Source organism: Neofelis nebulosa, chromosome 10 (assembly GCF_028018385.1).
Source record: "Neofelis nebulosa isolate mNeoNeb1 chromosome 10, mNeoNeb1.pri, whole genome shotgun sequence".
NCBI lineage: Eukaryota > Metazoa > Chordata > Mammalia > Carnivora > Felidae > Neofelis > Neofelis nebulosa.
The window spans coordinates 26,713,487-26,740,276 of NC_080791.1; the positions used below are offsets into that span (position 1 = coordinate 26,713,487).

Consider the following 26,790-nt stretch of genomic DNA (forward strand, 5'->3'; position numbering starts at 1 on the left):
AGGCAGGAGGCGGGGCCTGCCGGGCTCGCGCCTGGGGCGGGAGGGAGGTGCGGGATCTTTTGTTCCCTGATTGGGTCTGGGCCGAACAGGGGGCGGTGCCTTGGGGCGGTTCTACGGGCCGGCATTGGGCGTCGGAGAAGGAGGGCGTGGTTTTGTGAAGTCAGTTCCGGTTGGTGTAAAACCCCCGGGGCGGCGGCGAACGGGCTTCAGATGCTTCTGGGTCGCGGTTGGGAAAGCTCCCAAGTTCTTGTGTGTGAGCTGCATTAGTCGAGCGCTTAGAGCGACCCGGCGAGGGATGGCGGCCACCGGGACCGCGGTCGCCACGGCCACCGGCAAGCTCCTGGTCCTGCTGCTGCTCGGGCTCACGGCGCCTGCCGCGGCACTGGCTGGCTACATCGAGGTGGGGACCGGGCGAGCGCCCGAGCGCAGTCTCCTTCGGCCGCCGTGGGAGCGCGGCCTGCCAGCGGACCGGCGGGCCGCGGGGTCCGGGCCGGGCTGGGGGCGCGGCGTGGAGAGCGGGGAGTGGGGGTGGTCCGGCGCTGCGGCGGGTCTGGCGGCGCCTCCCCCGCCCGCCCCTGCTTGGCGCAGTGCTTAGCGCTGGAGGTCGAGCAGCCTCCGCCGCCGCAGAGGCCAAATGAAAGGCATCGGGGCTGCGGGGCCGCCCGCGGCGCCGCCACATCCTCTGGGGACCCTGCGCGGTTCAGACGCTCAACCCGTTCTCCCCCGGGATTCCGCGAGCCTCTGCGCTCCGAGGCCGCGGCCGGCGGTCCTCCGCTCCGGACCTCGGTGCGGCGCGGCTCCCTCCGGGGGCGGCTCCGCACAGACCCCAGCTCCCGGGCTGCGGCGGGCAGCGCGCTCCCCGCGTCCGATGGTGGGGCATCCCCGCTGGAAGCAGGAGATGCAGCCTTTGTTGGCAGCGTGGGCTTTGCCTGTGGGGATGCAGGCTTCCTGGGCTGGCCCTTGGAAAGTGTCGAGGTGCTGGGGCGAGCGCCGCTTTGGCTGCACCGGGAGAATGCTCCTGCACCAAGCAGCGGGTGTGCCTTCGGCTTCCTGTGTGCCTTCCTCTCAAAAGATCCACTGCTCTGGCATCAGGCCTTTGGGAGGAATCGTTAAATATAGTTGTTTGTCTAAGTCTAGTAAACAACGGGAAACCCCTCTTTGGTGTTTGCGCTGCTCCCCTTTTCAGTGGGTTCCAGCGAGGAGGAAAGGTACCGATGAAGACGGTGCAGAAACTTGTTTAATCCTACTTTTTTTTGGCGTCAGAATTTAAGTAGCTGTTCTGCATCTGACGACCCCATCAACATCTTTGTGCGGCGAGGTGGTTAAGTAGCCTGGGTTCTCGGGTGATTCGCTGGAGTTCAGGCCGCGGGAATGGGCAGGGTTGCTGGGGTCGGTGAGGGTTCGAACAGCGTGGTCTGGCCCTTGCCGTTCGTGAAAACCTTTCTGTTCCTGAGGGAGACGTGGGACTTATTTTTACTTGCCTTCTGGATATAGTGTTTGAACTGTCGGATTGGAATGTGCTTCGGGTGTAGTTTATGTCTTTTCCCTCTTCACTGTTTTTAAAATTACAATAGATTTCTGCGTATTTAGCTAATTTCAGAGAGAAGTGAGACTGGATTGGATTACATAGGCATTGACTGCGAAGTTTCTAGCAAAACCCTCAAGTTAGAATGTGGTCTTCTACAGAATGTTTAAACATTTCCAGGGTCAAGTAAATCTAATCAAGAACACCCCTCCCATGGAACGGCTTAAAATATTTGTGTTCATCCTGCTTAACGCGTTATGATTCTTTGGAGGAAGGTGGGGGAAGGAAGTTATGTTTTAAGTAGGAATAGTTAATGTTTCTACATCCGTGCTTTCAGATGAGGATTATTTTAGTTTCCACACGGTGGTAAGATTTGTATCTGTGATCCCGATGTTGGGAGAGGTAGATCAGTGGATGGCAGAGGAAGGGGAAAAAAAGAATTTTGCGTGGAACATAGAACTTTTAGGTCAGGGTGTCAAAAACGGTTTTGCACCCTCTTTTACCTCACTTGCCAGGGGAATGGGTAATTTTAGGCACTCGTAGATTCATCATAAAGGAGTCATTGGTTTTAAAGAACATCTTCTTTTAAGTTTAAGCAGAATATTAACACCTGTATGGATGCCTGCAGAGAAAGAAAAACTAGCAGTGTCAGAATTAGTTGTCGTGGATTAAATTCAGTTGTTACCCACAACATTGTTCAATTGAAAAGTCTGGCTAGACACAAGGTATTAATTAGACATTTCCCCTAAAATGGTTTTTAAATGCTGTTTTATGGTAATTTCCGTCTTTGAAACTGTATTTTTGCCCACACTAAATTATCTTTCAGGTCGTTTTTCCTTTTGTCAAGCAGGCAAAATTTTATTCATATATATATATATACATACATATATATATATATGTATGTATATATATATGTATATATTTATATATAATTTCATTTCATTGCATTTCATTTATTTGCTTTCAGGCAAAGGACTGCCTAAACCTTGATTTAGATGAGAATGGCCTAAATCAGGATGTCTTTGGGAAGGTCTTTATTGAGATTAGCCAAAGGGATTCTAGCCAAATCCCTGATCAAGTTGCTTGGCGCAGAATTATTGATTGGCAAATCGTTAGGGTTGCTTGCTGTTGACGGAATTAATCTCTTACACCTGTTTAAAAAGAAAAACCCACCTCGGTACTCAGGTCATTGGTTTTAAATCCAGGATATGTTCTGTTGTGTGCATGCTCCCTCCCATTTGGGATTCTCAGACCGTATTTATGCTGAAACTCTGCACTCTTTAACAACGGACATGGACGCTTCTGAGAGCCAGAACTCTGGTTCATTCTGCTAACATTTAAAAGAGGGGCATTTATTTGATAGGCAGTTTTCAGGAAGCTCAAATACAAGGTATGACGATTGATTTAGAAGATAAAGAAGGCTTTGTGTTGGTATTTCTGAGTGGTGGTTTAGGGAATGTCTGATTGTGACTTGGGGAGATGTTAAGGCTTCTGGCAGGATTATCAGTCATTTTATGATAACTGCTAAAAATCTTTTGGTGAATATGATAAACTAAGGCTTAGCAATCAGGTCCTTCTTTCATAGAGGGTATTGGTTTCATCATCTAAATCTGGGCTCTTTTACAGTGTAGCCACATGTGGCTCCTGAGCATGCAGTGTGGCTAGTATGATTAAGAAATGAGTTTTCCACTTTATTTAATTTTAATTAACTTAAGTGGGCATTTAAAGCTGAAAGGTCAGTGACTGGAAAACTTTTAACTGTATTTTAAACAACTTGGTTATGTGGGTCTACTTTTTCACCTGTATACTTAATGAAATCTGAACGCATCAGGAATTTCCTATGAAAATTTAGCATCTGAATTGAGATGTACTCTAAAATGCACACCAGATTTTGAAGACTTAATGTGAAAAAAATTGTAAAATATCTCACTAATAATTTTTATATTGATTACATTGAAATGATACTTTAATCATTGGCTAAGTAAAATATGTTAAAATTAGTTTCACCTGTTTCTTTTAATTTTAATGTGACCACCTGAAAATACAACCCATAGAGCTTATATTTCTTCTGGAGGGTGCTAATTTAATGTCTTGCTTGCAGTCGGTCCAGCATGATCTTGTTTTTTTATGGCAATTTTAAATGTTACCTTTTGGTTACTTTTTTTCAATTAAAAATGTTATTTAGAGATAATTTAAGCTTACAAAAATAGCGAAAATTGTACAAATGGCTCTCATATCCAGATTCACCAGTTGTTAATGCTTTCCCTATTCAGCATTTGCTTTATCTTTCATTCTATTATTATGCATTTTTTGCTGAATAGTTTGTGAGTTGCATAGTCGTGCCCCTTAACCCCTTCATTGTGTATTTCCTAAGAACCAAGGACATTGTCGTAACATGTAACTCTTAAAACATACTTTAGTACAGTTATCAATTTAAGGAAATTTAACATTGATAAAATACTTTGATCAAGTCTCCTGTTTTCCAGTTTGTCAGTTGATCCAATAATGTTTTTTATAGCATTCGAAAGCATAGTTATTTTTAAAGCTAAAGAGCTTTAAAAGTCTTGGCAGAAACATGTGAAGGGCTATTAATGTTTTCCAAATATAAAAAGCAGATTTTTAACTTCTCTGATGTTGCTTTGACTTTGGAAGACCAAAACTTAAACACTGTTCAAGATTCTTGAATTATGTCGTTCACCCTTAATGAAATCTTGGGCTTATGCACTTTTTTTTTTTTTTTTTTTAGAGATTTTATTTTTAAGTAATCTGTACACCGAACGTGTGGGGCTCATATGTATAACCCTGAGATCAAGAGTAGCATGCTCTACTGACTGAGCCAGCCAGGCACCCTATTCTGCATTTTCTTTTTAAAATAACAGAAGAGGGGCGCCTGGGTGGCTTGGTCAGTTAAGCCTCCGACTTGGGCTCAGGTCATGATCAGTCATTCACTGAACTCACGGATCAGTCCGTGAGTTCGAGCCCCGTGTCGGGCTCTGTGCTGACAGCTCAGAGCCTGGAGCCTGTTTCAGATTCTGTGTCTCCCTCTCTCTCTGCCCCTCCCCTGTTCATGCTCTGTCTCTCTCTGTCTCAAAAATAAATAAACGTTAAAAAAAAAAAATTAAAAAAAAAATAACAGAAGAAAGGTTATATAGGTTGTGCACATTCATTGTAAAAACTAAAAAACTACAGATAAATAAAAAGCTGAAAAAATAATCTCATATTTTCCAGGAAAACGTCACTGTAAACATTTTGGGGATATATATTTTTGCAGATATATAAAGTACGTATATCTCATAAAACTGGTATAGTGCATATTGGAGCTGGTACCTAACACTTACTATTTTGAATTGTCCTAAAACAAACTACTGAAAGAAAATCAAGTTTTCTGTGTGACAAAAGGTAGGGATAAATCTTTGTCCAGTAATCATAGCTTCTATGGAGGGGGCCATTAGGGGGAGAATTTGAAATCGTCTATAATTCAGTTTTCATGAGTTGTGTTTTAGTGAGATAAAATAGATTACCTTGATGCTTAATTAAATTTAGTGTCGTGTACCTTGATCTATAGCCTAAGATGGAAAGTGAACCATGTAGGCCCATTCAAATAGAAATGGATTCCCATCCTTTGTATCAACTACAATTCATTACTTTTGCTAAGAGAATTTTTCTTACATAATCATCTTGAAGGTTTTTTTAAATGAAATTTCTTGAAACATAACTAAAATATGCTTTTAAAATAAGACTTTTCGTTTATTATGTATGCTGCTAGTGTTTATTGAATCACTGTTGTGAGGTTCTGTGTTAGATGCTAAATGCTACATAGTAAAAACAAATACACAGCGCTTTTTTACTCTACAAAGTGCACATGCATGTGATTTGTAGGCCCCATCCTCAGAGGTTCTCATTGAGTGCATCTGGGATTCTCAGTTTTAAATGCTCCCCAGGTGATTCTTGAGTGCAAGCCGAGAAAAACAAAACTCCAGGAAACAAAAAAACCCTAACAGAACTCATTTGGGTACCTTATCTGCTGTCTCCAAACAGTCTACTGAAGTGTAGGTATTGTTATCCGCACCTAAAAAGGGAGTCGGTAGAGGCCGAAGGTTTAAGGCCATGCAGCAGGGCCATGGTATCAATCTATCCATCGTCTTCTAAGTCTGTTGCACTTTTCTTTTCTCTGTGTCATGGTGTTTCATAATATTTCTCGTGTGTCGTTGTAGATTTCTTCTTCTCTTTTCCCCACTACCTAAATATTTGCTTTAAGAGAAACTAATTTAGGGGCGCCTGGGTGGCTCAGTCAGGTAAGCGTTCCTACTTCGGCTCAGGTCATGATCTCACTGCTTGTGAGTTTGAGCCCCTCATCGGGCTCTGGCTGACAGCTCAGAGCCTAGAGCCTGCTTCAGATTCTGTCTCCGGCACTCTCTGCCCCTCCCCCACTCGCTTTCTGTCTGTCTGAAAAATAAACATTAAAAAAAACCCTGATTTCCCAGAAGTTCCAATATATCATGAATCAATATATACTGAAGTATAATAGTGGTTATCTTTGAAGGATGTAATTACAGGGGACTTTGCCTTTTCACATTTTCCATGGATTTTTAAACACTTCTAATGCCTTTTAACATAATGTGCCAGTTCCCTCCCTCCCTCTTTAAATAGTAAGCATGTTTCATCTTTGTGTTCTGCAAAATTTAAGGAAAGGAAATTTAAAAGACCGCCTGTGGAGCGGGGAGAATCTTCTCAAAATCAGGGTATGGGATTATTTGGAAGAGAAAAGACTATCCCCACCAGATTTACCGTCACTAGCCTACTGGATAGACAAACCATAAGAAGAGGGTGACACTATAACCACAATGACTGGAATAAGACCGGTCCAGAGAAAAGTTAATCAGCATTTGAAGTGGGGCACCTGTGAGATTGGTTACTTGAGCAGCTCAGCCCAACCTGTCCACTGGCCCTTTCTCAGCTGAATGCCTCTTGTGGTTGCAGATTGGGTGTTGTAGTTCCAGAGGACGTGCTCTGGTATAAGGTCTAGGGGAGGAAGAGGCTGTCTCTTCTTGTGTATCTCCCCTTAGGGTGAAGAAGTCTTTCTCAAAGCCCACCAGCACAGTATCCGCAAGTCTTACCAGACAGAATTACATCAGATGCTTCTGGCCAAACCAGTTCCCAAACTGGCAGGAATGGTGCTGCCAGTTGGGTTCTGTTGGAAAAGAGGGCTGTGGATGTTGGGTAGATAACCTGATGTCTGCTACAAGGGCATGCTCCATTTGGGAGCTTATATAATAGCTGGGCTGGCTGGAGGGAAAAAGAACAAATTTATTCTTATCTAAATGATCTGTGAATTAAACATTTGCTGGCAAAAGGGAGAAATTGGAGGAACCTCAACACAGTGCGTTGATTAGGATCTTGGCACTTCATTTTGAGGGATGTTGCCATCTAGGACGGAACGGCTGGAGTGGTGAAGACCTGGAACGGGGATGAACTGTAAGGGAGCTATTGAGCCTGGAGAAGAAGAAAATGTGGGTTAGTGGTGGTGGTGAAGAACGTTAAGTATTTTAGAATATTTTGTAGTTTGTCTCTGGAAGGCTAAACAGATGAGTTGCAAATACTGAAGCAGAGTTTTTATGTGGAGAAACGGGCTGAGAAGAGTGTAGGATATTCTTTTGTTTTACTCCCTTTAATTAGGACTATTTCCAACATAGTACAGCAAAAATACAAGATACTCCTAGATACACCACCCAGTTTTGTCAAATGTTAACACTTCCCATATTTGCTTTAGCCTTTTTCCCCCCAGTACTAAAACATTATCGATACAGAAAGAAAACATTACAATAGAAAGGCCTCCTTTGAACGTTTTCTAATCCCATTAACCTACCTTTCCAGAAGTAACTTTTATCTTGAGTTGGGAATTTAGCATTCCCCTTCATGTTTTCATGTTGACAGACACCCCTTTCTTTCTGGATTCCACAGAAGTTTGCTCAGCCTCTTAGAGTTGTAATAAATGTTTGTTATCAGTGTGGAAGTATTCATTGTTTGAACATACTATGATTTAAAAGCTGAGATACTTGGAAAGTAAAGCTAACCCCGTACTCAAAGGTGCCAAGCATGCGTGGCACCATTGCAACCCTCCCTCCGTCAAAAGCCCCTGAGTATTTTTGAGCTTTTAAAAATTTATAGCTCAGTGTGTGTTTTCATAAAACACGTACTTGTGTAACCACTGCCAAGGTCAAAAAATAGAACATTCCCACCCCAACCCCCTTTACCTCCCCAGGTATTATTATCCTGACCTTTAGGGTCATTACTTACTCTTTATAGTTTTACCATCCAAGCTTTATCCTAAAGCACTGTAGTTTATCCTGTTTTCTAGATTTATATAAATGGAGCCCTTCCTTCTGTATGTATTCTTAAGTACTTGGGCTCTTTCAGAAGCCATGTTTTGTTTTGTTTTGTTTTGTTTTGTTTTGAGTAATCTCTGCACCCAATACAAGGGCTCAGATTGACAACCCCGAGATCAAGAGCCACATGCTCTTCTGACTGAGCCAGCCAGGCACCCTTCTTTCACTAACCATGTGGTGTTTTATTTTGTTTTTGTTTTTGCTTCACGCCTAGTGCAGAGCCCAACACAGGGCTTGAACTCACAACCCTGAGGTCAGGATTCAGACACTCAACCGACTGAGCCATCAAGGTGCCCCTTACCAACCATGTTTTTGTCATTTGTATTGTTGAGTGTAGCTGTATAGTTCTGCTGATGGATGTTTGGGATGTTTCCAGTTTGAGGTTGTTGGGATACTGCTGTTCTCTGTGGCTTATATTTTTATTTGTCTTAATGATGTCTTTGGGAGAAGTTCTTAATTTTGTTGTATACTTTATCTGTTTATTATTATTATTATAGGTGCTTTTTGTGTACTATTTGAGAGGTCTTTTTGTACTGTGAGGGCAAAGTTATTCTCCTAGATTAGGAGCTTTTTATTTTGCCTGGCACAGTTAGAGCTACAATTTACCTGGAACTGATTTTTTTGTGTAGTAAGAAGTATGGGTCTTTTTATTTTTATCTTTTCCATATGGGTATGTGGCCCATACCATATGGCTATCCAGCTTGCACCATTTATTGTCAAGGTCATCCTTTACCTTCTGTTCTCCCATGGTGCTTTCATTGCTAATTAATATCTCTGTATGGGCGAGTCTGTTTCTCGACTCCCTTAATCACTGATGTCCATGTGTATCCTTGCACCAAGCCTGTGTCTCTCAATACCTATACTTATATCTACCAGAGCATGCCCTTTTACCTTGGTTGTCTTTACTAGTGTTTTGACTATTTCACAATTCTTTTCTTTCCATATACATTTCATCAAAAACAAACACTGGGTAGAATTTTGATTGGGATTGCATGGAGTCTGTGGTTAATTGGGGAAAATTGACTTTTATAAATAATCTTACAATCTAGAAACATGGCATATACCTTTATTTAGGTCTTCTCATTACTCTCAGTCTTTTGTATAGGTTTCTGCATTGAAATGTTGTACCATCTTGTGTTGGATTTATTCATAGGTATTTGATTATTTTTAATGCTGTTGTAATTTTTTTTGTCCTTTTTGTTGTCCTGCATCGTGGAAATGCAGTTGATACTTCCAAATTGACCATGTATCCAGGAGACTTGCTAAACTAGTGTACTAATTCTAATAATTTGTGATTTTGAAAATTTCTGAATATATTCTGTGAATTATGACAGTTTTATTTCTTTCCTTCCTATTCGTACAGCTTTTCTTTAAAAAAATTTTTTTTAATGTTTGTTTATTTTTGAGAGACAGAGCATGAGTGGGGGAGGGGCAGAGAGAGAGAGAGAGACACACACACACACACACACACACACACACACAGAATCTGAAGCAGGCTCCAGGCTCTGAGCTGTCATCACAGAGCCCGTCGAGGAGCTTGAACTCACAAGCTGTGAGATCATGACCTGAGCTGAAGTCGGACGCTTAACCGACTGAGCCACCCAGGTGCCCCATAGCTTTTCTTTCTTTTTCTTTATTGCACTGGCTAAGACTCTAGTAAAATGCTTAAGAGAAGTGGTGATAACTGATATCTCTGTCCCAACTCCTGATCTCAAGAGGGAAACTATTTCACCATTTATATAATATTTGTAGGTTTCTTTGTAGATACCATGCCCATTATTAGATTAAGGAAGAGCTCTTTCATTCTAAATTTGCTAAAGATTGCTGTCATGAATGAACATTGAATGTTTTTCACTTTTTTTTTTTTTTCAGTTAGTAAGATGGCCATATGATTTTTCTCTTTAGTTTTGATAGTATGAAGTATATTAATTGACTTTTTAAAATATGTAAGCAACTTTTGCATTCCTGAAATGAGCCAAGCGTATTTTCTGGATTTGGTTGGTAAAGTTTTGTTCAGGATTTTTGCCTTTGTGCTCAAAAGTGTGTTGGACCTGTAATTTTTCTCTTTTATAATGTATTTATCAGATTTCAGTGTCAAAGTTTTATGGCTTCAAAATGACTTAGAGAGGCTATTTCCTCTTTTTCTGTTCTCTGGAGTATTTTACTTAAGATTGACATTATTTTTTCTTTAAGCATTTGGAAAAAATTTACCAGTGAAGCCATCTGGACTTTTCTTTGTGGTAACATTTCCAATTATGGATCCAATTTATTTACTAATTGTAGGGTTAGTCATACCTTGTGTGAGTTTGGTTATGCTTCTCTAGTAATCTATTAACATTGGACCTTTAAATTGATATTATTTGATTGAAGTTGTTTATAATATATTCTTAATTGTGTTTGTAATATGAATAGAATCTGCAGTGATGTCCCCTTTTTTCATTCCTGACTTTGGTTATTTTTGTCTTTTTTTTTTTTTTTTTTTTAAGTCAGTCTTGCCTGGTGTTAATAAGTCTTTTTAAATAATCTACTTTGGTAGATTTTTGTTGATCCTCTCTGTTGTATGTTTATTTTGCTTTTCTTTCTTTCTCCCTTCCCTTCCCTTCCCTTCCCTTCCCTTCCCTTCCCTTCCCTTCCCTTCCCTTCCCTTCCCTTCCCTTCCCTCCTTCCTAAGATTTTACTTTTAAGTAATCGCTATACCCAATGTGGGGCTTGAACACACAACCCTGAGATCAAGAGTTGCATGCTGTATTGACTGGCCAGCCTCCATTTGATTTATTTCTGCTCATTATTATTTTCTTCTTTTTACTTCCAGGGATTTAATTTATTCTTTTTCTAACAATTTGATGTGACTACTTAAAATTTTTTTCCAGGCTTTCTGCTTTTCTATTAATTTAAAGCTATAAATTTTCCTCTGGAAAGGGCTTTAGCTGCACCTCACAAGGGTTTGTTTTAGTTTTAGTTTTCTATTATACACACACACACACACGTGTGTGTGTGTATATGTTTAAGTTTATTTAATTTGAGAGAGAGAGGGAGAGCGCACGAGTGAGCAGGGGAGGGGCAGAGAGAAAGGGAGAGAGAGAATCCCAATCAAGCTCCATGCTGTCAACCCAGAGCTTGATCTTATGAACTGTGAGGTGTCCCTATTTAATATATTTTTAAAAGTTGAGGTGTAATTGACCTATAATGTATAAGTTTGAGGTGTGCAGTGTGTTGGTTTATGTATTGCAGTATGATTACCACTATCATGTTAGCTAATACCACCATATTATATATAATTCACGTAATGTCTTTTTTGTAGTAAGAACAATTAAAATCTAGTCTGTTAGCAACATTGAAGTTTATAATACGGTATTTTTTTTTTAAGTTTACTTATTTTGAGAGAGAGAGAGTGGGGGAGGGGAAGAGAGCAGAGAGAGAGAATCCAATGTGGGGCTCGATCTCATGAACTGTGAGATCATGACCTAAGCCAAGAGTCACATACTTAACTGACTTGAGCCACCCAGGCACCCCTATAATACAGTATTATTGATGATAATCACTATGTTGTGTGTTGCAACTAGTAGATAAATAAGTTTTAGATGTAAGTTTGTACCCTTAAACAGCATATAAGTTTTGATAATAATATTTTCATTATCATTCAGTAAAAAAATTTGTTTTCCTTTGTAATTCAATTTTTTTCTATTTAGAAGTACATTTGTTAATTTCTAAATATATGGGGATTTTTCTGGTTGTCTTTTGTTATTTATTTCTAGCTTAACTGCACTGTGGTCAGAGAACCAGTCTGTATGATTTCAGTCCTTTGAAATTTGTTGAGATTTGTTTTGTGATTGGTTAATGGTAAAATTTTCATTGTGTGCGTGAAGAGACTATGTATTCTTCATTTGTTACTTCTGGTGTTTTATCGTATGTGCTGATCATGTTGTTTTCATGTTGTCCAGATTTTTATCCGTAATGATTTTTGTAATCTTTTTTTTCCCGTTAGTGAGAAAAGTATGTTAAAAATCTCCAACTGTGATTTTGAATAATTTTTTTTTCTCCTCATAGTTTTGACAATTTTTGCTCTGATTATTTTGTTGTCTATTATTTTGTTCTTAGGTGCATACAGGTTTAGGATTCTTATCCCTTCCTAAAGAGTCTCTCATAGTTATGGTTTGCCTTTTTATCTCCAGTAATGTTTTTTACCTGTACTAATACTTTGTCTAATATTTTTATGTGTTTTAGATGTGTTATGGTTGTTGTTGTTATTATCTGTTAACCTGGTACTTGCCTTTTACTGGAATATTTAGTACATATACATTTAATGGGGCTGCTGAAATGCTTGGGTTCTCATCTACCTTTTTATTTGGTGCTTTTTGTTTGTTCTGCCGGTTCGGTGTTTCTTTTTTTTCCTTCTTTGGAATTTGTTACTGTTTTACTTCTCCCTCTTATTACTTTGGAACATGCAGTCGTTTATTATTGCTTTAGTGATTACTTTAGAAATTTCATCTTTCACATATTAGTGCCTTATATTATTTGGTACTTTTATCCTCTTCCTGGACTATAGAAGGACCTTAGAATACTTCAACTCCATTTAACCCTTTCTTGTCTTTTTTGCCATTGTTGTTATGTATGTTAATTTATTTTATTTTTAATTTTATTTTAATGTTTATTTATATTTGAGAGAGAGAGAGACAGACAGACAGACCATGAGTGGGGTAAGGGCAGAGAGAGAGGGAGACACAGAATCCAAAGCGGGCTTCAGGCTCCATGCTGTCAGCACAGAGCCCGATGCGGGGCTCGAACTCACAAACTGCAAGATCGTGCCCTGAGCTAAAGTCGGACACTTAACTGACTGAGCTACCCAGGAGCCCCTATGTTAATTTGATTTTAAACCTGAGAAGAAGTTATACAAACCGTGTTCTATATAGCCAAATAAATTTAGGTCAGTAGTTATTGACTCTGGAGGCACAGTGGTGCCTGGCTCCAATTCTGCCAAATTACATCAGGATCTCTTGACAGAGGGGGTCATGTGTTAATATTTTCTAAAAACTCCTCAGGTAATTAAAGTTTGTGGTAAGATTGAGAGGCTCTAATTTAGATGCACATATTTATTCTCTTCATTATTTTCATTTTTTTAAATGTTTATTTTTGAGAGAGTGCATGCACGTGTGCTGGGGAGGGGCAGAAAGAGAGGGAGACCAAGGATCCGAAGTGGGTTCTGCGCTGACAGCGGAGAGTCCGATACGGGGCTGGAACTCACAAACCATGAGATCATGGCCTGAGCCACAAACGCTTAACCAACTGAGCCACGCAGACACCCCTTTCTTTGATATTTATTATGCCTCTTTCGTTTCTGACTTTTCCGGGATAATTTTTTGTCTTCCAAAACGTTTTAGAATTTTCTTAAGGATAGGTTGGCTGGTGACATATTCTTTCACTGAATATCTTTTTCACTGTCTTTCTTGAAAGATAGTTTCATTGGGAATAGAATTTTTCTCATCATCTTAAAGCTCTTACTCCATTCCTGATATTTTATGTTACCAGTATCCTGATGTTGAATGTTATCAACAACTTACTGGGATTTGCTGTCAGCATAATTACCCTTCTTTGAAGGTAATATGTCCCTAAGTCTCTGTCTGCCTTTAAGCTTTTCCCTTTGAATCTGGTTTTCAGCAATTTTGCTATTACATACTTAGGTATAGGTTTCTTGTTTTGTTTTGTTTTGTTTTCGTTTTTTTTTTTAAATGTATTCTCCTTGCAGAGCTTCTTGAATCCGTGATTTGATGCCTTTCATCAGTTTTAGAAAATTCCCAGCCATTTTCTTTCTAAATATTTAAATGTTGCTTCTGCGTAATTCTCTCCTCTCCTGTGGGAGTCCACAAACAAACATCCTAGATGTTGTCACTGTATCCTGTGTCTCTTGCTGTGCCTCATTTGATAAATTTTCTTCTGGCCCATCTTTCTGTCTACTAACAGTTTTTTCAGCTATATCTGATCTGTGAAGTTCATCCATTGAGTTCTTAATTTCAGTTATTGCAGTTTCAGTTTTGTAGTTAAAATTTTTTAGAAATTGTTTCTCGATCACGTTGAAATTCTCAATTTTTGTCGTCTGTGCCTCAACGTGGTAAATATCATTTGTTTGTGTCTGATAATTCACCATGGAGGTCTTGCCCAGCCAGGGGCCAGTGTATACCTGCAAGAGCAGACTGTTCTCCTCATCACGTGTAGCTGTCCAGGTTGGGTTGGGACTTGGCAGTCTGGTTCGGCCCAGTCTCCCTGTCCAAGAAGTAGCTCATCCCAGCCACAACCTGCTTGCGGGTGAGCAGCACGGGCAGTGTGCAGCCGTGGCACTTGTCGTTGCTGGCCTCGTCCTCCCTGAGGGTGAAGCTCGCTGTTGACAGAGTCCCACCGGGCACCCATTATTGGAGACTTGGTGTGTCTCCTGCTGGTCCGGGGCTCCGGGCCAGGGCTGGAGAGCCCGGCAGGAGCAGCGTGGTGGACAGGGGCCTGGCCGTCGTGTGCTTGCAGGCAGGTGAAACCCGGGGGGGAGTGATCCAGGAGTCACCCTCCCTGCTTTTTTTTTTTTTTTTTTTTTTTTTTTTCAACGTTTTTTATTTATTTTTGGGACAGAGAGAGACAGAGCATGAACGGGGGAGGGGCAGAGAGAGAGGGAGACACAGAATCGGAAACAGGCTCCAGGCTCCGAGCCATCAGCCCAGAGCCTGACGCGGGGCTCGAACTCACGGACCGCGAGATCGTGACCTGGCTGAAGTCGGACGCTTAACCGACTGCGCCACCCAGGCGCCCCCCTCCCTGCTTTTTAAAATGTGTAACATTTGGGGCGCCCCCCTCCCTGCTTTTTAAAATGTGTAACATTTGGGGCGCCCCCCTCCCTGCTTTTTAAAATGTGTAACATTTGGGGCGCCCCCCTCCCTGCTTTTTAAAATGTGTAACATTTGGGGCGCCTGGGTGGCGCAGTCGGTTAAGCGTCCGACTTCAGCCAGGTCACGATCTCGCGGTCCGTGAGTTCGAGCCCCGCGTCAGGCTCTGGGCTGATGGCTCGGAGCCTGGAGCCTGTTTCCGATTCTGTGTCTCCCTCTCTCTCTGCCCCTCCCCCGTTCATGCTCTGTCTCTCTCTGTCCCAAAAATAAATAAAAAAAACGTTGAAAAAAAAAAAATTTAAAATGTGTAACATTTGCCCCCTCAGTTGCCTTTCCATAATCCTAACCCTGAAGATGGAGTACTTAAGTTGATGCACAGACGTTTCCAGTTACCCCAGAAAAAGGCTGTTTACCAGCCAGAGGTTGGGTATTTGCAGCAGTATTGGAATTGTAATTTGAATATTTGGTTGCATTTTGCCCTTATTTTATAAGAATGAGGAAATGGGAAACAAAGTGTTTATTGTATTGATGTGTTGGTACTTGGTGCTTTCTGGAGAGTCTGTGAACTTAGGTGAATACTCAGTGTTCCTACAATTATGTAGGAAAAGAGAAGGAATGTTTTTATTTAGTTTATTATTACTCCTTTTTTATTTTAAGTAGGCTCCAGGCCCAACATGGCACTTGAACTCATGACCCTGAGATTGGGAGTCACATGCTCTACTGACTGAGCCAGAGAGGCCTTCCTATGAGGGAATGTTTTTTAGATGCTGGAGTTAAGTTTCCGAGGGTATTTTTTTCCCTGAAACACTGGGAGTAATTGACATTTGTATAAATACTTCCCATAGCAGAACCCCAAAATAACATGCATGTCTTTGAACTTGCCCATTGGGGTGCCTGGGTGGCTCAGTTGGTTAAGCATCTGGCTTTGGCTCAGGTCATGATCTCCCAGTTCATGGGTTTGAGCCCAGTGTCGGGCTCTGCATTGACAGTTCAGAGCCCGGATGGAGCCTGCTTTGGATTCTCTGTTTCCTCTCTCTCTACCCCTCCCCTGCTTGCGCTCTGTCTCTCAAAAATAAATAAACAAACATTAAAAAAAAAGAGAATATATTAGATACAAAGCAAGGATATCTCTATTCTGTGTTGTATTTAATTCATTCCTTTATAATTGGATATTTATGTTTCTAATTTTTCTCTAAACAATATACAATAGATATTGCTCTTTTTTTTTTTTAAACCACTTTAGCTGTATCTCAAATTAACATTTAAAAGAAGCTTTGGATATAACTTGTTCTTAAGTTGAAGACTTTTCATGGTAATTGGTTAATTTGAAGACCTTCATAGTTGTCATTATTAGCCCATATTTATTAAATTGCTATGTGCAGGGCACTGTGACAGTACAGAGAACACCACAGCTAAAGGCAGCATGTAGTTACTAAGATGACAGATGAAAGAAATCTTTATGTTGTTGGAGAAATGATAGTCAACATGTTTCCAGTATTTTAAAATAGATTATTTTAATAGAGTGTGTGTATATATATATATATATATATATATATATTTAAAAAAAACATATTTCTTGGGTTTACTTCCAGATATTTTACATATGTCAGCCTAAAGATATAAAATTTTCTCTAAATTGTACAAATAAAATCTGATAAATTTTTTTTGTTGAAATATGTGTAACATAAAAATGGTTAAAATGGTCAATTTGAAGTTTATAGTTCAGCAGCATTAAGTACATTCAGAGTATTCTGAAACCACCAGCACTGTTTCCAGAACTTTTCATCATTCAAACAGAGACTCTGTACCCATTACACATAAACTTCCTGTCTCTGCCCCAACCCAAGCTCCTGGAAACCTCTCTTATGAATTTGTCTGTTCTTATAAATGTTCTAATAAAACATAATGTTTTCAAAGTAAATGTATCAGAATGTCATTCTTATTTATTTATTTATCTAAAGTTTATTTTGAGAGAGAGCACATGAGCAGGGGAGGGGCAGAGAGAGAGAATCCCAAGCAGGCTCTGCCCGTCAGCACAGAACCGGATGCGGGTTTTGACCTTACATCTATGAGATCCTGACTCAAAATCAAGATTCCAACACTTCCTGACTGAGCCACCCAGGCGCCCCCATATGGTAATTCTTCATGTAACTTTTTGGGAACTGCCAAACTCTTCTGCATAGTGGCTGTACCATTTTACATTCCCACCATTCCCACAAGGGTTCGAATTTCTCCACATCCTCTCCAACAGTTGTTTCTATTATTTTTTGATAAGAGCCATCCTAATGGATGTGAAATGGTATCTCATTGTAGTTTTCATTTGATTTCCCTAATGATTAGTGATGTAGAGCATCTTTTCATGTTGGCCATGTATATACCTTTTTTGGAGAAATGTCTAGTCACGTCTTTTGCCCATTTTTGAATTGGGTTTTTGTTGTTGAGATGTAGGAGATCTTTATATATTCTAAATATTCATCTCTTACCAAATACGTGACTTGCAGATATTTTCTCCCATTCTTTGGGTTGTCTTCATTGTCTTGAGAGTGCCCTTTGTGCAGAAGTTTTTAATTTTGATAAAGTCCAATTTAGCTATTTTGTGTGTGTATCTTTACTTCTGGTGTCATTATCTAAGGAATCATTGCCAAATAAAATGTGAAGATTTGCCGTTCTGTTTTCTTTTAAAAGTTTTATCTTTTTAGCTCTTGTGTTTAAGTCTTTGATCCATTTTGAGTTAATGTTTGTTTGTGGTTTAAGGTAAGTGGCCAGCTTCATTCTTTTGCAGGTGACTGTCCAATTGTCCCAGCAATATTTGTTGAAAAACCTGTTCTTTCCCTATTGAATAGTCTTGGCACCCTTGTCAAAAATCATTTGATTATATATGCGAGAGTTTATTTTTGAAGTCTCTATTCTATATATCTGTCTTTATGCCAGTACCACATTGTTTTGATCACCATAGGTAGCTTTGTGGTAAGTTTTGAAGTCAGGAAGTGTAAGTCTTTGAACTTTGTTCTTTTTCAAGAGCATATTTCCATATGAATTTTTAAGATTTCTAAAGAAATTTATGCAGAAAACACTTGGGATTTTGATGGGGATTGCACTGAATTAGTAGATTGCTTTGAGTAATTGTTAATCTTAAATCTTTAGGTCTTCAACATAAATTTTTGTAATAAAATTTTTTTAAATTGACATAATATGATTGATTTTAGTTTATACTATGACTTCTGGGTGTTAGATGTTGATGAAATTTATGCTTTTTAAATTAACTGCCATCCCTACTAACTGATTCCTGGTGCATTACCTGAGAGTAGAGATGGGAAGCCTGCCGCCTGCACACAGAATGTGGCCTGTTCTTCTCTTTTATTTGACTCTTCACCATGTTGGGCTTCATTGCAATTTCTCTTTCTCTCTTTTTTTAAATTTATCTACTTATTTTGAGAGAGAGAGAGCACCCCAAGCTGAGAGCATGGAGCCCGATGCAAAGGCTCAAACCCAGGAACTGTGTGTTTCATTACCTGAGCCAAAATCCAGAGTCAGATGCTTAACTGACTGAGCCACCCAGGCACCCCAGGCTTCATTGTATTTTTAAATTCAAATTAAACATCACCATTTCCAGAATGTTGGGCAGGCTCAGATGGAAGATTGTGCAGGTCTTGATCTCAGGGTTATGAGTTTGAGCCCCGTATTGGATGCAGAGATTGCTTAAAAATAAAATCTTAAATAAAGGGGCACCTGGCTGGCTCAGTCGATTGGGCATGCGACTCTTGATTTCAGCTCAGGTTATGATTCCCTGGTCATGGGATTGAACCCTGCCTCAAGCTGTACACTGAGCATGGAAACCTGCTTAAGTTTCTCCCCCCGCCGCCCCCTCCCCCGCTTGCACTTTCTCTCTCTCTCAAAAAAATAAAATAAAAACAAGCATTGCCATTTCCAAATAATGTGGATATTTTATGTGAAAATTCCTTTCCAGTTTAAAAACAACTGGAAGTCCTGGCAGCAATGCTCAGGTAGCACTGGGCCCACTTTAGATGAGAGGGGGACTCTGATTACCATGAGGGAGTTGAATGTGGGTTGTCATTTTTGTCTTATACTCCTGTCTGCTTCTGTTACCTCTCTGTTATCCACAGGCAGAAAGTTTTCAACCCTGTTGAAAAGAGAGAAAGTTGGATTGAGTTATCTCTTGCAATAAATGTTTATTACTCATGGCATATTTCAAGGGAACTAAAAACCAGCTTTCATAACAGAGTCTTCTTTGACTGGTTGGCCTCTGCCCTGCTCCCTCCCCCCTTTTTTTAATTGAAAAAAAATTTTTTTAATGTTTATTTATTTTTGAATGAGAGAGACAGAGTGTGAGCAGGACAGGGGCAGAAGGAGAGGGAGACACAGAATGTGAAGCAAACTCCAGGCTCTGAGCTGTCAGCACAGGGCCCGATGTGGGACTTGAAGTCACAAACTGCCAGATTATAACCTGAACCCCACAAGATCATGACATGAGCCAAAGTCAGACACTTAAGGGACTGAGCCACCCAGGTGCCCCAACTTTTTTTTTTTTTTTTTTTTTTAAGTAATCTCTGCACACAACCTGGGGGTCAAAGTCACAACCCTGAAATCAAGAGTCACTCTACTAATGGAGCCAGCTAGGCACCCCTCCTTGTAGCAGCTCTTAAAAAAAAATGAGGCTTGATTAGATTCCTCAGAATCTACATTAATAAAATATCCTGCTGGGCTGTATTATGAAAGATTAATCTTGCGAACTGATACAAGTCATTGAGACTGAAGATTGGTTAATGTTTTTTAAACAATGGAAATAGTAATCAGGGGAGATTAAAATCAGATTAAAATGTTTTAAGTATTGATTTTAAAAGATTAAATGCAAAACCTGATAAGCTCCCAGCCAAGCTGAGCCATTACGTGTGGTTTTATGTGTGTATGTAGAGTGAGTGAAGAAGTTGAACTTGTCACAGAATAATGGAAGTGAAGGCATATTGTAGATCTGGTGCTAGTTTCCAGTGGATGAATAAATCTTCATTAAACTATCCCTATGGTGGTCTGATATTATGATATTATATCTGTCTTCAAGAAGCTATAGGAAATAGAAGAGAACATAAACTTCAAGTCGGGTTGGAGGTAATGATAGTAGCTTCAGTACACATTAAGAAGAAAGTGTTATAAGTCTATTTTTAACACTCTTTTTACTTCATAATTTGTGAAGATACATTTCTTTTGGATATCCCGTCAGTGCCATATTGGTATTTGGGACATTTGGGGTTTTATGGGGCCAGTGGTTTAGAGGAAAGCAAAGAGACAAGTGATCAGGTCAAGAGTGTCCTATGTAAATACAGGTAAGGTTACATTATTTCATACGACCACAGGTAGAATTCATTGTTGGCCCAATAAAATACTATGTTAAGTATTACTGAGATTAACATAGGGCTTCTGTAATGTTCTGTAGGCAACTATTAGTCTTACATACTTCTGGAGGTGTTTGAAACCAGTTTTTTCATAAGGCTGAAGAAGCCACTTTAACATAATATGGACACTCATGTACAGGCCAGCATTAAGTATTAGAAATGAGTTGCAAAAATTTTTCCGTTGAGCTACTTACTAGTTGTTCCCAAGAGATGTAGAGGGTGAAGGAGAGTCATTCTAATACAGGCCAACCTGGATCGCTCAAATTTGGCTGAGGTACTAAGTTACCAGATAGTAAGTACTATGCCTAAGTAGCTATTTGACCTCCCAGTCTTTAAAGGATTTAAGGTGAACTAGCTCTGATGACTTTGTAAGATATTTAGAAGAAAAACAAGAGATTTCTATAGAAAAGCATGTTTGCTACACAAGTTCTATATGTGCTGAAGATGACCTCTATGCCTAAATGCTGAGGAGCCTTTTTTGGGGGCAGGGGCAGGAAGGATACTGTGTAGGCAGGAAATAATTTCTTGCAGTGTTTGGGTTGACATCATTTAGAAGCTAATGTAACTAACTACTACTAAGGACATATAAACACTGTTTGTAGTAGAGTTACTGTTTCATAAACTGGTGTGATTGTTGGTGCTCTCAAACCATACTCAGTTTTCATGGGGTGAATTTTTAAGAGTTGAATTTGTGTCTACATACATATATGTGTGTGTGTGTGTGTGTGTGTATGTAAAACATGCATACATGTATGGTTGTGGGTTGTAGTGCTATATTAAAGAATAAAGGCTTTTAACTGTCTGGGACTTTTTAACAATTTGGGAATATATAACATCAGGTCAGCAAGGTGGTTGTCAGTTTTTCATCCAAAATACAGTAGTTTGGAATTTGCTGATGGTTGCCAGGCTGTCGTCTGCCTTTTACTGATTTGCTTTTATGACGTGTTTGAATTCAAATTAAAATGGGGGGCACCTGTGTGTCTTAGTTAAGCATCCGACTTCTGGCTCAGGTCATGATCTCGAGGTTTGTGAGTCTGAGCCCCATATCAGGCTCTCTGTTGATAGTGCAGAGCCTGATTCAGATCCTCTGTCTCCTCTCTCTGCCCCTTCCCTGCTCGTGTGTGTTGTCTCTCTTTCTCCTCAAAAATAAATAAACATTTTAAAAAAAGTGCTTTAAAAATGGCATGTGATTATCAAGAGTAAGTGATTCAACTTGGTCTGAGCATTCTGTAAATCTTCAAAGGAAGGAGGTTTTTCTTTTTTTTTTTTTAATATGAAATTTATTGTCATATTGGTTTCCATACAACACCCAGTGCTCATCCCAACAAATACTCTCCTCAATGCCCATCACCCACTTTCCCCTCCTCCCCACCCCCCATCAACCCTCAATTTATTCTCAGTATTTAAGAGTCTCTTGTGGTTTGCCTCAAAGGAAGGAAGTTTTTAGCCCAAGGAAAGGATGATTTGATTGCTCCAGGAAAAAAAAAAAAAAATGATTAGGTGGATTTTTAGGAAACCAGCATTCAGGGGAAAGCTACAAATACTGGAATGGAAACACCATAGAGTTTTCCAGAAAAGTTAGCTGAATTTGGGAGTAAGAGATCACTATATATCTTTGGAAAAATGCCTGACTCCTTCCTTGATGTGATTGATGCATTCGTGTATAATGAATTGGCAATGGACTCATCCAGGCATGTAAATTTGAAGGAGATAATAAGGGTCTTAGAGCCACAAAGGGTATTCACACTTGCTCCAGAGGAGTTTTCCAGGAAAAGATGATGTCATCTCCCTATACTTCATTAGATTTAAATATTTTAAGAAGGCTTAGCCACTATAGCTCGTGAAGGAAACAGTCTAAAAGAACTTTTATGGTGGAGATACTTAAGTTTATAACAACATTTATGTGTATTCTTTTTCTCCTGATTTTCATATTCAGGAATAGAGTCCTAATTTTTATATTACACCCATAGAAACCAGGGGTACCATCACTGCACCTTTTATTTTGGCTTAGCTTTTAGCTATTGTTTAGGAACCAATCAGAAGTTGGGCCGTCCTCTATGGTAGAGTTTAAGAATCTTTCCTTCTTTTTTTTTTTTTTTTTTAATCTTCATTTATTTTTGAGAGAGAGAAAGAGTGCAAGCAGGAGAGGGGCAGAGAGAGAGGGAGACACAGAATCTGAAGCAGGCCCCAGGCTCTGAGCTGTCAGCACAGACCCTGACGTGGGGTTTGAACCCATGAACCATGAGTCCATGACCTGAACTGAAGTTGGACACTCAACCAACTGAGCCACCCAGGCTCCCTTAGAATCTTTCCTTCTTAATTAGGATTATTTTGTCTCTTCTACCAGGCCAAGCCTTCATGCACATGAGGACTTGTGACTCATTCATTTTGTTGTCTTTAGAGCCTACTCTTGTAAGGTCTTAAAATGTTTACTGACTTAAAAATAATTGAATCAACAATTTCTATGTGATTTGAACATCATATCATATATGCTCTATCTGTTCTGGTTATTTTTATTGTTTTTGGATGACCCTTGGATTTTGTTATGTGGTTGTCAGAAGCCTGGAAGAAGAGGGTTTTTTTGTTGTTGTTGTTTATGTCTCAGTGATGGTTCCTTTCATATATGTGGATCTGAGAAGTTTGAGGAATGGAGGGAGACTGTCCACCCCACCCCTGCCCCACCTCCCAGCAGTTGGATAAAATAAGAACTTTGGCTCTTGGCACTTAACCCACTTCCATAACCCATACTGAATCCTCTCCCCCCACCCCTTTTTAAATACTGAATCTCTCTTTTTTTAATGTGTGTTTGTTTTGAGAGAGAGTGTGTGCGCCTGTGTGCGCTCAGGGGAGGAGCAGAGAGAGGAAGAGAGAATCCCAAGCAGGCTTCAAGCTGTCTCTGCAGAGCCTCACGCAGGGCTTGATCCCATGAACTGTGAGATCATGACCTGAGCCAAAATCAAGTCAAAAGACTTAACTGACTGAGCCCCCAGGCACCTCAGTACTGAATCTCTTGTAAGAAGAAATGTCTCAAGGTCTTTTTTCCTGTCTAATTCCTGTTCATTATTTTACTTCACTTGTCTTTTTTGAACTAGCCTAGCCTCTTCACTGAAGTTTTATGGCTTTTAACCCATTTAACTCTTGGCAACTGGAAGATTTATCAAGGAACAATCTGAGTTCCTACCCCATTCTTCCAATCACTGGAAACTCCTGCTAGCCTTAGTCTTCATGATGAAAGAAGGGAAAATGCATATATATGGAATGTAAAGGTGAATGAAAAAAAGGCATTCGGGTCATGCCTTCCTAGCACAGTATTGACTGAACATTGAACACAGCACTGTCCCACAGAAATAAATGCAAGCCACATACATGTAATTAAAATAGTTCTAGTTGACATTTTTTTAAAAAGCAAAAAAATAGCTTTGGTTGGCTAGGTCCGTAGAGGATGTGAGTCTTGATCTTGGGGGTCATGAGTTCAAGCCCCATGTTGGATGTGGAGCCTGCTTGCAAAAAATAGGTGAAATTAGTTTGAACTTTATATTTTATTTAACCCAATATATTTGAGATATAATCATTTCAATATGTATAACCATGTTATGAAATCAACATGTAGTAAAGTTGAGATATTTTGCATTTAAAAAATTTACATATTAGGGGCGCCTGGGTGGCTCGGTCGGTTAAGCGTCCGACTTCGGCTCAGGTCATGATCTCACAGTCAGTGGGTTCGAGCCCCACGTCGGGCTCTGTGCTGACAGCTCAGAGCCTGGAGCCTGTTTCAGATTCTGTGTCTCCCTCTCTCTGTGACCCTCCCCCGTTCATGCTCTCTCTCTGTCTCAAAAATAAATAAACGTTAAAAAAAAAATTAAAAAAAAATTTACATATTAAGTCTTTGAAGTTCTGCATATATTTTACATTTATAGCCACATCTCAACTTGGATGGTAATCTTCATTGGAAATATTTGATCTTTATTTAGATTGCATGAAGTTTACAGGTGGCAAAGTAGACTAACGTTCTCAAGCAAAACATTTTCTAATAATTGAATGAAATAAAAAAAAATCATGTTCCTTTGATATTTGCATGCATGTTGACATAACTGGCTCATGTTTTTTAGAATCAATTTCACCTTGAAACAAAAGTATGTACACTCAAAACTGTCATTTAAGTAAATCCACTAACTCTTGTGTGAACTCAGTACTATTCATATCAATTCAAAGGAGCATCGCATAAATTGAAAGCACCCCGAAATTAATCAGTGTCAGCAGACATTCTTCAGATTTCTCTTGTAGTTTTTGTAACCAGTGCACATCACACTATGCTTTTAATTAAAATCTTCTGTATATTCACATTATAAAATGAGTAAATTATTTGTATGAAAAGTTTTAATTTCGACATAACAATTTTTTGCGGTTATATAGCAAAGGCACAAACTTTCCTTTCCTTTGAACATTGTATTTATATGCAGGGTGATAGTGATGTGACTGTATTAGGTTTGCTAGGGCTACTGTAAAAAAATACCACAGACTGGGTGGCTTAAACAACAGAGATGTATTTTCTCACATTTCTAGAGGCTGGAAGTCCAAGATCAAGGTGCCAGCGGGGTTGGTTTCTGGTGGGTCCTCCCTCCTTGTCTGGTAGGTGGCTGCCTTCTTGGCTGCGTCCTCACCTGGGATTTCCCCTTTGTGCAGGAGGGAGGGAGGGAGGGAGGGAGGGAGAGAGAGAGAGAGAGAGAGAGAGAGAGAGAGAGAGAGAGAGATGGATCTCTGATGTCTCTTCCTCTTATAAGAACAGCAGTCCTGTTGGATTAGGGCCCCTCCCTTATGACTTCATGTAACCTTGGTTACCTCCTGAAGGCCCTGTCTCCTAATACAGTCACATTGGGGGTAGGGCTTCAACATAAGAAGGGGGTTGGCAGTCAGTGATGAGATGCTTCCTTATTCTTTTAAGACCCACACCTTAAATTTTGTGAAATAGCTATTTCAAGATCTCAATCTAAGTTCAGTGTACTTTGATTCTTAGTGTTAATGCCTTTTAAAGGTGAAACCTTACATAGATGCATACATCTAAAGAAGATCTAAGGTGGTAGCATTTTGCTGCAGTTATCACATTCATTTTTCAGTCTTACCATTAATTACGGAAATATGGTTGAAATTTCACTAGTAAACTTCCTCTTCCTTGTTACTAATCAGTATCCTTACAAGCCAGTTGAAAATGTTGCATTTGATACTAAAAATTAAAAAAAAAAATTAATGTTTATTTTTGAGAGTGAGAGCGAGAGAGAGTGAGAGTGGGGAAAGGGCAGAGAGAGAGCGAGACACAGAAACTGAAGTAGCCTCCAGGCTCTGAGCTGTCAGTGCAGAGCCCGACGTGGGGCTCAAACTCCAGAACAGTGAGATCATGACCTGAGCTGAAGTCAGACATGTAGCAGACTGAGCCACCCAGGCGCCCCCACAAAACAATTTTTTAAATGTTTATTTTTGAGAGAGAGAGTGAGAGAGAAAGCGTGCACATGTGCTTGGGGCAGTGGAGGGGGAGGAGGGGGGAGGGGCAGAAAGAGAGGGAGACAACAGAATCTGAAGCAGGTTCCCAGCTCTGAGCTGTCAGCACAGAGCCTGACATGGGGCTTGAACCCATGAAATGGTGAGACATGACCTTAGCCAAAGTTGGATGCTTAATCGACTGAGCTACCCGGTCGCCCCACTTTGATATTTTTAACAAATGGATACACAGCCACAACACAGTAAAATCTTCATTTTGGAAGATTTAAAATTAGTTTGGAAAATTGATTTCAGTTCAGGTGTACCTAGGTGGTAGGGCTATAGGTGACCCATTTACCATTTAGAGAGTAAAATAACAAGAGACAATTTTCCGTGAAAATACCAATTTTCAAAATGCTTTCTCCATAGCCATGAGTTAACTTTTAAAAAACAATTCCTGAAAAACAAAAGAAGCAATCCCTTTATGACTTACTGTTTAGAATGTTGTATTTACTTTGAAAACAGAAATTAAGATATTTTTCAAAATTGTCTGCTAGGTGTCTGGTACTGTTATACACTTGCCATTGCAAGTTTAGAACATTTATTAAGGAAAAATATTATTTTTCAATTGATGACTCTCATAAGTACTTCACCACAAGGTGACCAAGAGATGAACTTTTGGGTGGTACAGTACATTTCCATGGTTATCCCTCCTCCAACTTCCATGTATTGTAAACTTTGTACCTTCTTGAGGTCTTCCAGTGTGCAGTATGAGGTTGACACAGGTCGTAGTGTTTCTCTAGGGGGGTGACCTGGCACACCCACCTTGGAGATCCTGAGTCTGTACACATAGGCTGTTTGCTCACTTCTCATTTGTCATGGGGATTCATGTGACCTTGTTTCTAGCATTACCACCACATTGAAATGACTGGTGGTCTCATAACCACCCATTTCTCACGTGAACATTTGAATCTGCTGCTTCATCTCTTGAGATATGGCTTCGTTGACATTCTTTCCTAGTTCTTCCACCTCCGTCACAGACTTTCCTTCTGTGTGTGCCCATTAAATGTTGGTATTTCTTACGGTTCCGTCCTTTTCAAATGCAGTCTCTCTAGATGATCCTACCTATTCTCTGG

General features: G+C 40.0%; 1 protein-coding gene and 1 long non-coding RNA gene across 6 annotated transcripts in view; one reads left to right on the forward strand and one right to left on the reverse strand.

Annotated features, from left to right (window-relative positions):
- The first annotated feature begins 201 nt into the window (after nt 1-201).
- Nucleotides 202-26,790, forward strand: part of APLP2 (amyloid beta precursor like protein 2) — an 87,100-nt gene continuing 60,511 nt past the window's right edge. For 3 of the 4 annotated variants that reach the window (XM_058687319.1, XM_058687321.1, XM_058687322.1), the window contains exon 1: nt 202-400. In XM_058687319.1, coding sequence (XP_058543302.1) covers nt 296-400 — 105 coding nt within the window. In that variant the 5' untranslated portion in view covers nt 202-295. The remainder of the gene's footprint in view (nt 401-26,790) is intronic. The other variant, XM_058687320.1, reaches the window with a different exon arrangement.
- Nucleotides 6,823-24,913, reverse strand: LOC131487061 (uncharacterized). Of its 2 annotated transcripts, XR_009249590.1 has the most exons (4): nt 24,738-24,913; nt 18,822-18,915; nt 7,392-7,501; nt 6,823-7,018 (listed from the first exon to the last, which is right to left on the reverse strand). It is a non-coding gene; the product is annotated as an uncharacterized LOC131487061 (long non-coding RNA). The 2 variants fall into 2 exon arrangements; XR_009249591.1 differs by lacking the exon at nt 7,392-7,501 and having other exon boundaries at nt 24,738-24,912.